This window comes from Sus scrofa, chromosome 14 (assembly GCF_000003025.6).
Source record: "Sus scrofa isolate TJ Tabasco breed Duroc chromosome 14, Sscrofa11.1, whole genome shotgun sequence".
Classification (NCBI taxonomy): domain Eukaryota; kingdom Metazoa; phylum Chordata; class Mammalia; order Artiodactyla; family Suidae; genus Sus; species Sus scrofa.
Window position 1 is genome coordinate 113,668,134 of NC_010456.5, and position 14,935 is coordinate 113,683,068.

Here is a 14,935-nt window from a genome sequence, read left to right on the forward strand (position 1 = left end):
ACTATTTCAATTATGCAGAGGAAAGAATATAATTCCTTTATTCGAAAAATGATACTGAACCTCAGAGATCAGTTAAATCTACTGCTGGAATGGGGATTCTTTTTAAACGGTGTTGTTCCCTCTCTTCACACAGCTGTAGCTGTACACAGATGGAAAAACATTTGGTCAGAAAGCAGCAAATTAGTGTTTTTCAGGACAGAATTCAGCTCCCGCAGTTCCTGCGTCTCCATTCGTCTAGATTTTATTTCTTCTTTGCATTGACATTTTTGCAGACCCAGTTCATGCCGTCCTTTGAGGGAAATGGCAGAGAGAGGCAGTGTTAGGTGGAAGAAAGGAACCACACACTCCAGCCCTGGAGGGGAGTGGGCGAGGGTCCTGGGCCCTCCCTCCCCAACCACCAGCTCAACGAAGCTGGTCTGCCCCAGGGGCCCACCTGGGTGACCGGGGACAGTGACCTCCTGGGGAGGAAGGGGGAGGCCTCTGATGGGAGGAGGAGTGTGCAGAGCCTGAACTTGAGATGCGTGCTCAGGAACTCCCTCTGAAAAAATAAACACATCTGCCTGGATCCAAGGCCTGACTGAGGCACTATCAGGACAGATTCCAGCCATTTTTGGCTTTTTCTAAAAGCTGACCTTTACTAGGGCATTAAATTCAATAAGCCACCCTTCTGGTGCCCTGGTGTGTTTACTGTGTGACAGTGTACACTTGGGCTAAATTAAATTTCTTTTTGGAAAAACAAACCCACTGCAGTGCGCGTTACTAGACACACACTGTGGCAATGTGCATTTATTTCCCTTCGTACAGCATCACAGAAGGTTCAAAAAGGACCTGGTCTGGTCCTTGCAGCTTGAAGCACTCACTCCCAAGCAGAAGGGCTGCGGAGAAGGTTCCCTTAAAGGCACAGTGACCTTGAAAGTGTCCTCTCAGAAGACTGGAGACGAGGGAGGTAGAAACCACACCAAGCCCACAGCCACCTGGCAGGCGACATGAGTTCTCGTGCCAGACCTGCCAGAGATGACCCCCTTCTCAACCCCCTTTGGAGCCATCCCTGTATGCTCGCCTTCTCCCTAGAGTCTCTCCGACCCCCAGAGGCATGCGGAGTTCTCAGAAGCCCAGAACAAAATCAGAAGAGGCTCCTGCCATGCACCCTTTCACCCCGCATCTGTCACACATGCTCACTGAAGTCCCTGACACATGTGCACATTTCAGGGTGTACATGACATCCAGGGCCCCGCATTTCCTGTGACCAGGGAGCTAGCTAGCTGTTGAACCTGAACAGCTGAGACAGCTTAAAGTAATAAATATCAGCTGACACCCCTGACCATTCGGAGCATTAATCCCATAAACAATACATCGCTGCAAAACAACCAGCAGGCATCCCATCTCCTGGCTAATCTGACCATAACCTGAATTTACAGTGATTAAAACTCCGCCCCTTGCCAACAGAGCACTTGGGTGGGAGAACCAGATAATCTAACAGCTGTCCCAGAGCAGACCTCAGGCATGTGCCAAGAAGAGGCTGGCCATGGCCAAAGACCCAAAGGCGCAAAGGCGGACAGCACCCGGCAGCAGCGGGAACTGGGGGGGGAAATGCCGAGGTGGGAGAAGGTGGAGTCCGAAGGCATCGCCGATTATAACTGGGTCAGCTGCTTACTCTGAAAAGCTGAGGCCAATTTTAAGACCATTTTACGAAAAGGATTAATTTAAAGAGAAGCATGTTTAATTTTAGGAGCTAATTGGTTTCCAGGAACAAAAAAAAGATCACCTGCCAGGAGACAAAAAGATTTTACAAATAAAAGAGGGATGAATAAGATAACCATCTTCTCTTTGCTTTGGAAGCTGAACAGCTCAGCACTCACGTAGCCCTTTCCATCTTCAGGAACCCGCACAGACACCATCAAAGGTGCGTACCTCATATTTTCTCCTCTATAGAGACTTGCAACATGTTATCAAACCATCTTCTTAGAAAAATCAAGAACAGTGTTCCCACACTCTATGAATACTGTTTTTCCCCTTGTTTTATGGCTGATGATAGAGGGGGATGGGTTTCTTTTATTGTTGATGATAGAGGGGGATGGGTTTCTTTTACTGTATGTAACTCAACATGAATGCACTCAAAGAGATAGGAAAAATATTTACTCAGCTGCAGGAACCCAAAGCAGAACGTGGAGGCTGAGGGGCAGCTTTCCCTTGGGTATCAGTTATGGAGGCAGAGGGGATTTAAACGGGGGAGCCCCACTGAGGGGCAGTGTCCTCCAGATGTCTGTGAGGGCCACTGGTGACAAAGCCCTTCCAGCCACAGTCCTGCCAGCAGAGGGCGCTCAGAAGTCGGGCCCCACCGGCTGACCCGCTCAGGGTGGGAAAGGGGGGGCGGGCAACCTGGAGTGTGGGAAGCACCAGCAGGCTTCTCCTGCTCCGGCTGGGGGCAGCCGCCCTGCTCTGAGGTGTTTGGAGGTTGGGGAGTAATCCTATCCTGTTGTTACCCAGAGGAGAGCCTAAGCCGCAGCTGGGAAGTGTCCGAGAGGCAACAGGCAAGGAGAATGATACCTTTTCAACCAAATCAGGCACAAGCTGTGCCAGGGTGCCCACTGGCAAGGAAAGATAATAGTGCTGTCCAAGATCTCTGAGGGGAGGGTCCATGCCAGACTGACTTGAGGTGCTGTTAGAGAACTTGGCATGGCCTGCCGCAGACAATTTGTATTTACTTTGCGTTTTAGGACGGCACCCGTGGCATATGGAGATTCCCAGGCTAGGGGTCCAATCGGAACCACAGCTGCCGGCCTACACCACAGCTACAGCAACGTGGGATCCGAGCAGCATCTGCCAGCTTCACCACAGCTCATGGCAATACCAGATCCTTAACCCACTGAGCGAGGCCAGGGATCGAACCTGAGTCCTCATGGATGCTAGTCAGATTCGTTTCCGCTGAGTCATGATGGGAACTCCGCTTTTATTTTTTATTTTTTTTGGCCATGAAAGTTCCTGGGCCCGGGATGAAACATGCACCATAGCAGCGACCTGAGCTGCTACAGTGACAGTGCTGGATCCCTAATATGCTATGCCACAAGAGAACTCCTTTATTTTTTAAATTAATCCTTGGAACAACCTTGTGACATAAGCACTACTGCGATTTCCCCCGAATGGGTGAGGAATGGGGGCATAGAAGAGTGCATGGCAGAGGCGGGCTGTGAACCCAGGAAATCTAGCCCCAGCATCCATGCATTTCTTCTCTTTTTTCTTTTTTTGGCTGTGCCTGGAGCATGTGGAAGTTCCAGGGCCAGGGATTAAACCTGCACCACAGCAGCGACCTGAGCCACAGCACGAACAACACCGTACCCTTAACCTGCTGAGCCACCAGGGATCTCAGCATCTTGCTCTTTAACCACTGACCATTTCTCATGACTGCAGGCAAGTGCAGGGAGGAGCTCTGCCTGAAGTTTAGAGAGAAGCTGGGGCTCACCCTCAAGGTGGCAGAGGGAGCAATTTCAGTTTTTTCTTCGTCATGACTTCCAGCTGAATAGAGGGGTGTGAGGTGGAACAGCCCCAGCCAGGTACCCGGTGTGGCTTTGCTGCAGCCCTAAAGATGCCAGAGGCTGTTTCCGACCACTCGACTCTCAAGATTCCCAGGCTGTCAGGTATCGGTGCGTGTGGAATCCTGCATATTCATCTCACTGCGCCATTCCAGCGTATGAACTATGCACGAGTTTCCACCTTGGGTGGAAACTCTAGCTTTACAGACAATATCATTGCAAGAGGAGGAACCATCTGCTTCTTGTATTTAAATCAGCAGCCACATCACTCTGGCCTTAATTTGGCATGGCTTTGATTTTTTCAAACAGATGACTGAGAAAAGGTGATCGTTTACTTGAAGTAGGTTACGGCTCTGATTCCAAAGAAGGAAATGAACGCACAGGTTTGTTTAATGGTTGAACCATTATTGTCAAAAACTGGTCTGACCAAATTTCTGCACATTTGCTCTTCATCCCAGGGATGACAATCCTATGGCATGAATAAGTCCTTCCTTTCTTCCCCCACCACGCCGCCCCCGGACCAGCCTTGCTGAAACGGAATTTGAATTGATTAGCTTCCATTCAATAACAGAGACTTAGGAGAGACACCGAACCTCAGATACTGAGCTGTGTCTGGCCTCTTGGAGAGGAAATAAATTTTACCGTGTCATGATGTTATTCCCTACGAAGCACCAGGGAAAATAGAAGGCAGCCCCTAACCATATGGGTGGAAACCTGCTAATCTCAGATCTCTCCGTTCCAGGATGAAAGGCGCAGTGCCCTTTCTGTGGGAAGAGGGGTCTCTGACTGCATCCCTCCTAATTTGATCTCTGCAATGCATCCATCACTGCTTGGTGGTTGGAAGGAAGCAGTGGCAGCCATGGTTGGCTGGGTCTGGTTTTTAATGCCACGAGGACCACACGGTCACATCAGTAATTGCTTTAAGACGATGGAGCTCAGACCCTTGCTGAGCAATGCGGCCTATCCCATTGTGCCACTGGGCCCCCAGGGTCAAGGAGCAGCTGGAGGCGGCATACATAAAATATTGCTTGCTATTAATACTTTTTCTGGTGACAAAGGGCGCTGTACCAGAGAGGTAGCAAAAACGAATGTCCCAAGCTGGCTTTTTCAGTCCACAGAGGGGTTTGAAAATTTAAAAATAAACCTGAGGTCTGAGTTGCAGATAAGCAGTTCCATACACACTTGGAGTCAAAAATAACTGATCCGGAGTTCCTGTCGTGGCGCAGTGGTTTATGAATCTGACCAGGAACCATGAGGTTGTGGGTTTGATCCCTGGCCTTGCTCAGTGGGTTAAGGATCCGACGTTGCCGTGAGCTGTGGCGTAGGTCGCAGATGCGGCTCGGATCTGGCGTTGCTGTGGCTACGGTGTAGGCCGGCAGCTATAGCTTCGATTAGACCCTAGCCTGGGAACTTCCATATGCCGTGGGAGCAGCCCTAGAAAAGGTGAAAAGACCAAAAACAAACAAACAAAAAAACCCAAAAAAACTGATCTGGGCCTAGAAAGAAGTTGCAAATGTCATTTAAAAAAAAATATTGAAACTCTGTTGGCATATTAAGGGAAAGGTTGCCTGCGTCAAGACAAAGGAAACCAAAAATGAGAACCTGGGCTAGTGAAGGTTTAGCATTCATCCCCAAGGCACACTGAGCGGCAGCTTGGGCTCAGGCTGCTAGAGGCCCTTTCTACGCAGCTGAGGCCTCTGTGAGCCAGGTCCTCGCTCCTGCTCGGGGAAGGAACACAGGGAATGTGGGAACGATGTGAAAAGAAGGGACGAGCATGAGGTGGGGGCATGGAGAGTGATACCCAGAACCTTCTGCTACTCAAAGGTACTGGGGTAGGTAGGTCTCTTATGACTAAGGCTAGAGACCAGGATGAAACTGCTGATTTCTGCTTTGAGAGCAAATTTTAAAGCAGTATCTTTTTTTTTCTTTTTTTTGGTCTTTTTAGGGCTGCACCCACATCATATGGAGGTTCCCAGGCTAGGGGTCGAACCGGAGCTGTTGCTGCCAGTCTATGCCACAGCCACAGCAACTTGGGATCCAAGTCGTGCCTGCAACCTACACCACAGCTCATGGCAACACTAGATCCTTAAGCCCCTGAGCAAGGCCAGGGATCGAACCTTTGTCCTCATGGGTATTAGTTGGGTTTGTTACTGCTGAGCCACGAAGGGAACTCCTAATGAATATAATTTTAATCAAACACACAGTTCCCATCGTGGTGTGGTGGAAATGAATCTTGACTAGGAACCATGAGGCTGCAGGTTCAATCCCTTGCCTCGCTCAGTGGGTTAAGGATCTAGTGTTGCCGTGAGCTGTGGTGTAGGTTGCAGATGCGGCTTGGATCCCACGTTGCTGTGGCTGTGGCGTAGGCCAGCAGCAGTAGCTCCGATTAGACCCCTAACCCAGGAACTTCCATATGCCACAGGTGTGGCGCTAAAAAGCAAAAATTTTAAAAATTAAAAAAAAAATAAACACAACGTGTTAGAGAGGAAATGTCCTGAAATATCTGAAACTACGACAACCACGGAGGGCTGTGGTTTGGGGTTCACGTTCAGGTGTACAGGTGGAAGAGGGGCTGATTTCTCTATACTTCTCTCTGGCTCTAATCCAGATCTTTTGTTCACTATTTTCTAGACACGAAAAGATGTTATGCACTAGGAGAGGCCCTCACCACCCCCGCCTGGCACCCAGGACGCGGCGGGGGGCTGCCCCACATCTGCGAAGCAGTCTGCCTGAGGGGGCTGCAGGCTCTCCCTCCCAGACACTGCTCAGTTTCTCCTCCTCCTGTCTTCATCTGCTTGACATGACTGGGTCTCTTCTGACCACTCCTCTGGACTATGGGGCTCTCCACAGGACAGAGTTTCCAAGACTGATGTTCCCCTGCAGCTTTTAGTGCCCTTGACCTATGCTCTGCTCTTGACACTTCCCCACAAAAACCTGCTTCATTATGTGATGGGCTGGCCTCCTTGTCACCGTCAGTCGAGGCAAAGAAAAACCTGTTCCGAACTCTCTTGCAGCCCTCCAAAGCCGATTGCCGCATCCACAACTGCCTGTCTTTGTAGAGACTGCACGTATTTGCCTTCAGAATCTCAGGTACAGCAAGGACCGGAAATCTTCCCAGGACTCACGGCCTTCCCTGCTCTTAAATCATGGGTTTAAGCTACTCAGCTAAGGACAAGCGATCAACCTGCCCAGCGAGGCCAGAGGGCGCAGCTCACCATCAGTGGACCAGTTCCCTTGACTCACCCACTGGAGGGTTATTTATCAGGAGAGGACAGGTCTCTCAAATGCATTTTGATTAACAATGCCCCTCACCCTCGCCACAATGTAAAAGAGAGACACTGTTTTTAAACATCTGAAACAGTAACAGAAATTCCATTTTTTTTTTTTAAACCTTTGTATATTTTCTTTTAGGGTTATTAGGGCTGTGGTGCCAGATAATTGACCCACTTCACATCAGATCCATTTTGGCAGCCCTGCCTATTTCTTTCTTTCTTTCTTTCTTTTTTTTTTTTTGTCTTTTTGCCATTTTCTTGGGCCGCTCCCGTGGCATATGGAGGTTCCCAGGCTAGAGGTCGAATTGGAGCTGCAGCCACAGGCCACGCCAGAGCCACAGCAACGCGGGATCCGAGCCATGTCTGCACCCACACCACGGCTCACGGCAACACCGGATCCTTAACCCACTGAGCAAGGCCAGGGATCGAACCTGCAACCTCATGGTTCCTAGTCAGATTCGCTAACCACTGAGCCATGATGGGAACTCCCAGAATCTTAGTAATTTTTACAAAGACTGTATGTCTGAAAGTGACATTTTTCTAGTGAAGTCTTTCATTTTTAGGAATACTTAAAGCCTTAATTAATAAGAATCATGAAAAGGTCTGCTCTTGAACTGAGCAATGCAGAGAATTCCGTCTAAGTGACTCTTTTTAAAGTGAAAACCGAGAAACTGGCTGAATGGGCATGAGCTTAGGTCAAAGGCATTACCTGAGAGGGAACCTGGTCAATCAGTGCCTCACAATGAAAAGTGTTTCCATAGAAAACTGTGACCTTTCTCCAGTCCCCAAAGGTTACCATTAAAGGACAATAGACAGCAGATTCCCTTCTTAATTAACATTTTTATTAAATAACCCATTTCAAATAATGGTTAAATTCTCTAAATTTATATCATTCTATTAACCATAATTTAATCTCATTAACCTTGAAATCCCAGTCTTAACTACCCAATTCTATACACCATGGTACTATCTACTAAACTAATTAAGTGACCTTCAAACTATTTCTCCTCCATATGAAATCACTATTTTTCTCGTTCACAGTTCTTTGTTGGATCTCTCTTGATATCATTTCCTGTGAACCTAGTTGCTGAAGGTCCCTGACCTGGGAAGAACTTTCCAACAAAATCAAATCATACATGACTGTCTCACTTGGTTCCTGCCTCCCCCCAGACTCTAACTGTCTGGTAGCACACAGACTCCTTTTGGGCCTAAAGATCCTGTCACTTAAAGGGAACTCCATTTCTTTTTTCTTTTTTTTTTTAAATGATTTTTATTTTTTTCCATTATAGATGGTTTGCAGTGTTCTGTCAATTTTCTACTATGTAGCAAAGTGACCCAGTCACACACACACACAAATATATACAAATGAATACATATGCATTCTTTTTATATATAAGAATGAATATATATACATTCTTTTTCTCACATTATCCTCCATCATGTTCCATCACATGTGATTAGATATAGTTCCCTGTGCTATACAGCAGGATCTCATTGCTTATCCACTCCAAATGCAATAGTTTGTATCTACGGGAAGTCCATTTCTATGGTAGTTAAACAGCTCTATCCTCCTGGTCATCTCTGCCTGGCTGGGTGTGGACGGGAAAGGGCTGGGAAGACAATGACCAGCGCTTCCCTCCAAGCTTCTCTGAGGAAGCACCCTTGACGTGAAGGCCGCTCCCCTAAATTCTGATTCGAGGAACTCTAGTCCCTCCTTTTTATATCCCTAAGAGTGGCTGAAGCAACAAGAGCCTCACTGTTAATTCCGGCTTTGCTTTTCCCCTTCAATACTCTGGCCAAGAGAAGATCACGAAGCTTTCTTTGTTTTCCCTCTTTTTTTTTTTCTGGCCACACCCACGGCATGTTCCTGGGCCAGCAATGACACCACTGGCTCCTTTAATTACTAGGCCACCAGGGGTCTCTCTTAGGGGTATACATTTTGTGTGTATTCATTTTCATTTTCTTTTTTGTTTTCTTTGTTTTCTTTTTCTTTTTAGGGTCACACCTGTGGCATGTGGAAGTTCCCAGGCTAGGGGTCAAATCAGAGCTGCAGCTGCCAGTCACAGCAACACATCACATCTCATGGCAACACTGGATCCTTAATCCACTGACTAGGGGCAGTGATCGAACCCACATCCTCATGGGTACTAATCGGGTTAGTAACCTGCCGAGCCACAAAGGCAACTCCAGAAAATGTATTCATTTTCTTAAGCTCCACCTTTAGAGTCCCCAGACTCAAGATACTCTCTCTTTCTAGAGTTGGGTTCTAAGCCGTTTAGAGAGGCAAAGTCCCCTTGCTGAAGCTGTTTGTACAAACACAAGAAAGCTACTCTCTTTTCCTGGGTCTTATCCTCACCAAAATAACCTTAGGCTTCATAAGTATCATCTTATGCACAACTGAGGGAAACACTTTAGGCAAAATTTGATTAAAAGCTAGAAGCTAAATAAAATGATCAGAGTGCCTATTCAAAAACACCCTGGGTTGTAATATACTTTTTGGACCATTGAGCTAAAAAAAATACCCAGTTAATTCAAAATTGCAACAAGTGATTGCAATTTTATAGCGGAGTTTTTTGTTTGTTTTGCTTTTTAGGGCTGCAGCTCTGGCATATGGAGCTTCCCAGGCTAAGGGTCTAAACAGAGCTACAGCTGCTGGCTATACCACAGCCACAGTAACGTGGGATCCAAGCCAAGTCTGCTCATGGCAATGCCAGATCCTTAACCCACTGATAGAGGCCAGGGATTGAACCCACATCCTCATGAATCCTAGTCGGGTTTGTTAACTGCTGAGCCATGAAGGGAACTCCATGACTACAATTTTATAGAGGAGAGAGGAGTTTTTTGTTGTGGTTGTCTGTTTGTTTTGCTTTTTAGGGCTGCAGCTGTGGCATATGCAAGTTCCCAGGCTAGGGGTTGAATCAAAGCTACAGCTGCTGGTGTACACCACAGACACAGCAACGCCAGATCCAAGCCGAGTCTGCAACCTACACCACAGCTCACAGCAATGCCGGATCCTTTAACCCACTGAGTGGGGCCAGGGATTGAACTCATGTCCTCATGGATACTAGTTGGGTTCGCTTCTGCTGAGCCACAACAGGACCTCCTATAGAGGAGATTTGAGAAGAATAAAACTATTTTTTTTCTTTTGTCTTTTTGCCATTTCTGGGGCCACTCCCGCGGCATATGGATGTTCCCAGGCTAGGGGTTGAATCGGAGCTGCAGCCGCCGGCCTACACCAGAGCCACAGCAACGTGGGATCCGAGCCGTGTCTGCGACCTACACCACAGCTCACGGCAACGCTGGATGGTTAACCCACTGAGCAAGGGCAGGGATCGAACCTGCAACCTCATGGTTCCTAGTCAGATTCGTTAACCATTGTGCCACAACGGGAACTCCAGAATAAAACTATTAATGGTAGTTTCTTTGCTGAGTGAGATTAGAGAGAAAAGTTTTCAATTTTATGTAGTACTTTGATATGATTAACAATGAGAATATAATGTTTTATAACCACAAACCAGGAAAGAAGAAGGAAATATATAAGACTTAACATCTGTCCCCTCCCCAAACCTAAACCTCACAGAGACCCACCAAGCTCCAGCTTCCTTTTGGGGACATAGCCAAGGTCATCTCTGGCTATTTGGGAGCCCCCACGATGCACACACATGCACCAAGAGCTTCTGAGGGGTAGGTTTTGAGGAGTCTGGAGTAGAGTCTGGAGTAAAGTCAGTACAGAAAGTCATTCTGTACTGACTTTTTGTACTGCCCTTGGATCCAGAGGCCCAGCACAGAAGCGGGCCTTGGCAAACAGAAAGGAAAAAAACCAAGCCGCAAACAGATGGGACAAGTGAGATAATCCTAGGAAGTGATTATTTGCGTGAGATAAAAGGAGCCAGGCAGTTTTAAGACAAATCAGTATCAAATGTCTGAGGAGGGAGGGAAGAGAAGTGGAAAGAGGGGACAGCGATTGAGAATCAAATCGCAGGCTCATCCCCCAACCCACCAAGTTCGCCAAAAAGCAAACGAGTCATGCAGCTAGAAACACGTGCCCCAGGGCAGTGAGGGGAGATGCCATTGCTCCAGATGGTGCGTCCCCCTGCCCCCTGCCCCCAAGCATCCTGGAGTAGTACTGGCTGGTGCTTGCGGCACAGGGCCACCTCCCTGGCAGGTACACCAGATGTTTACAATGAGGCATCTGGAGCATGCTGGGGGCGTCAGACTCAAGAAGTAATCTAGAGGGCTGACCCCAAGGGTCAACTGGTCTGAGGCTGCTTGGTAGGAAGCACCAGATCTGAAACTATCATTCTTTGAGGATAGGCGTCTCTGTTACCATCGTTTCCTACCCTAAATTAATCTCAAATGAAGGGGCGCCTGCTCCTCTGGGACACAGTTCCTCAGTATAAAGCATAAGGCTTTCTGTCAGCAGAAGCCCCCTGGTGGGAAGCCAACTTGGAGTATCCGGAAACAGACACCAACCCTGAGAGCAGTGAAGATAGCCAACAGAAAAAACAAAACACTTCTAGGATAACTAGCATGTGTGACTGCTGATGGCTCTGCGACCTTGGGAGTATAAGTATTTAGCATCCATGATACCAGACACAAGACAGGACCCTCAATGGAACCATCAAAGAATCCTAGCGTTAGAAAGCATTTTTGGGGGGCTACACGTGTGGCATTTGCAAGTTCCCAGGCCAGGGATCGAATCCATGCCCACAGCAGTAACCAGAGCCACACCAGTAACAATGCCAGATCTTTAAGCTGCTGAGCCACCAGGAAACTCCTAGAAAGCATTTTTGAAGCCTTCTGTCCTGACCTCCTCCCCAGTGGGGTAGCTTGTCGCTTGCGTGGAGTGGTTCATCTGTGGCTTTCCTGGAACAGTTAATGATATCAGATTGGTTGCTAAGCAGAAAAGAACCAAACTCCTCCATGCCTTTCATATCCTGGAATGGTTCATCTGCCCATCACAGACTATTTGTTTTGCAGCTGTTTCTATCCAGATCCACCCAACCAATGAGACAGACTGCCTGGGTTGGCTGCTGTGTTGCCAGGTGACTAAGCTCTCCAGTAACCTCACCTGAACGCCCTCTCCCGTGAGGGCTGAGCAGGACTGGATCTGCCAGACTCGGTCGCGGATGGTGTGCAGGTTCAGTCCTTCTGCGATTTCAGAGGCAGGGGCTGCTGTGAGCAGATCCTGCTTATTAGCAAAGATAAGCACTGGAACACAACTTAGCTTTTCTTCCTCCAGTAATTCAGCTAGTTCCTGGATCATTTTGGGAACAGATAGGGAGGGAAGGATGAAATGTATGCTATTTAACCATGCATTTCTAATTAGAAATAAAACAGTTAAGCTGACCAACTAGCAACTTTCAAGGGGGCAGTGGTTCTCAAATTTGAGCCTGTGCAAGAATCTCCTGGCAGATTTTAGACTTTGGAAAACTTGAGCCACGGCTCAGGAATCTGCATTTTTAACAAGCTCCACAGGTAGTTCTGTTATAGGGGATTCATAGATCACACTTTTTTATTTTATTTTATTTATTTTTTGTCTTTGTAGAGTCGCACCTGAGGCATATGGAGATTCCCAGGTGAGGGGTCACATTGGAGCTATAACTGCCAGCCTACACCACAGTCACAGCCACGCCAGATCTGAGCCTTGTCTGCAACCTACACCACAGCTCATGGCAATGCCAGATCCTTAATCCACTGAACAAGGCCAGGGATCGAACCTGTGTCCTCATAGATACTAGTCAGATTGGTTTCCGCTGAGCCATGATGGGAACTCCCTAGATCATACTTTAGAAACACTGTTCAAGGGAGGATACAAGTTGTGGTTAGAGATTTAAAACTTACCCAAGGTTATTATCTGCAAGTAACTTTCAATGCATATATACACACATGTACCTACATATATGTGTATGTATATATACATATGCATATATATATATTTTTTTTTTTTTTTTTTTTTTGTCTTTTGTTGTTGTTGTTGCTATTTCTTGGGCCGCTCCCGCGGCATATGGAGGTTCCCAGGCTAGGGGTTGAATCGGAGCTGTAGCCACCGGCCTACGCCAGAGCCACAGCAACGCGGGATCCGAGCCGCGTCTGCAACCTACACCACAGCTCACGGCAACGCCGGATCGTTAACCCACTGAGCGAGGGCAGGGACCGAACCCGCAACCTCATGGTTCCTATCGGATTCGTTAACCACTGCACCACGACGGGAACTCCTGCATATATATTTCAAAATTTGAACTCAAACTGACAATTGCTATGACACTGTGACTCTGTTTCCTCAATCTCTATCCTCAAAACATGCATGCATGTATATTACAGTTCATCAAACCCACATTCTAAAGTAACTGCACTAGTCCATCTGGCAAGGTCTATGATTTTTAAATTGTTGGTTGAGGTCTAAACTGTATGTTGATTCCATCTATAATAACTACAGGACAAGGTATCCACTTCGCTAAATGCCCACTTCTTACCCACTCAACCCACATTTTAGCTCCTTAAGACACTCTGGTTCTCAAAGAGCATGGGATGGTTCAAGACGCAGCTCCTCGCCTAACATTCTTCACCTCCAAGCTCATGTTGCACGCATGAGTGATGGTCCAGAAATCATCAGGGTGTGGAAGGGAGAAGGGCTGTCTCCAAGGGGCTGGTGAGTTCTCAAACTAGCTTCCAGGGAACAGGAACATAAATGTGGGACTGCTACCTTTGGAAGGTAGATGAGGACATAGGCCAAGGACTCTGCAACAAAAGGTAGGCACACTTCTCTAAAGAGGTCCACCCTGGAGTTCCTGTCATGGCACAGCGGAAACAAATCTGACTAGGAACCATGAGGTTGTGGGTTCCATCCCTGGCACTTGCTCAGTGGGTTAAGGATCTGGCATTGCCGTGAGCTGGGGTGTAGGTTGCAGACTTGGCTTGGATCTGGCGTTGCTGTGGCTGTGGCGTAGGCTGGCAGCTGTAGCTCCAATTAGACCCCGAGCCTGGGAACCTCCATATGTCTTGTGTGCGGCCCTAAAAAGACAAAAAAAAAAAAAAAAAAAAAGACATCCACCTTGCTACTCGCTTCTTATCAGTGCACTCAGTGAGGGTAAAATGGTCTATGCCTGTTGCTTCTCTATTTAGAGCTGTGTACACAAACCACATCGTGGAATCAAGTTGACGTGCACCCTGCATTTGAAGCCATCGTTGGGTTCAAAGGGTCCTATCTCTTGGCTTGGAAAGAAGAGCAGCTTTGTCTTCATTTGCACATTTCTTCTCATCCCTTCTAATTTATGCAAGTTACCCTGGGATCAATTAAGTTGGTACTGAAAAAAGTACATAGACATGATAAGGGAATTGCTCAAGTTCATTTCTAGGTGGCCTGAAGAGCTCTTAGGCATGGTGGTAAATTCCATTTGCTTATGTCCTATTTAATTTGATTAAAACTAAAAGGCTTTAAATGAAAAACTGTTTGTAGAATTCTCAACTAATTTCTTTTTAGGCAAGTGATATTTTGCCTGCTTGCCAAAATGACTACCTCGTTTAAACTGCAAAGGTTAAACAAAAAATACTTCCCTCACTCTTATATGTTTACAAAGTAGATTAATGAATACCCAATTATTTGGGAACTGTCTGAACAAAACAATCATTTACCTGACCCGTCTCTTCAAATCTTTTTCTGTCTGCGCTGTCAATTACATATATCTGTAAAGTAAAAGAAGAAGGTAACTTTAATAAGCAGCTATGGAAAAAGACAGGGCAACTTTCAGGGAAGGAGCAGATGATTCCCCAACAGCAGATTTCACTTAGCAGAGCATACAGAAACTAAGCTGGTAATTCTTTTTTTTTTTTTTGCCTTTTCTTGAGCCGCTCCTGTGGCGCCATATGGAGGTTCCCAGGCTAGCGGTCTAATCGGAGCTGTAGCCACCGGCCTACACCAGAGCCACAGCAACGCCAGATCCGAGCCCCATCTGCAACCTACACCACAGCTCATGAAAACGCTGGATCCTTAACCCACTGAGCGAGGACAGGGATCGAATCTGCAACCCCATGGTTCCTAGTCGGATTCGTTAACCACTGCGCCACGACGGGAACTCCTGAGCTGGTAATTCTTATGTCAGCCATAGATGTGAAATCATCACTTAATTCAAA

The 14,935-nt window shown here is 47.2% G+C and overlaps 1 protein-coding gene across 1 annotated transcript in view; it reads right to left on the reverse strand.

The window, feature by feature from the left end:
- ARL3 (ADP ribosylation factor like GTPase 3) overlaps positions 242-14,935 on the reverse strand; it is a gene marked incomplete at its 5' end in the record, with an annotated part of 31,209 nt that continues 16,515 nt past the window's right edge. The window contains 3 exon segments of the mRNA NM_001031785.1: positions 242-289; positions 11,874-12,059; positions 14,438-14,488. Of these exon segments, the coding sequence (NP_001026955.1) occupies positions 242-289; positions 11,874-12,059; positions 14,438-14,488 (285 nt within the window).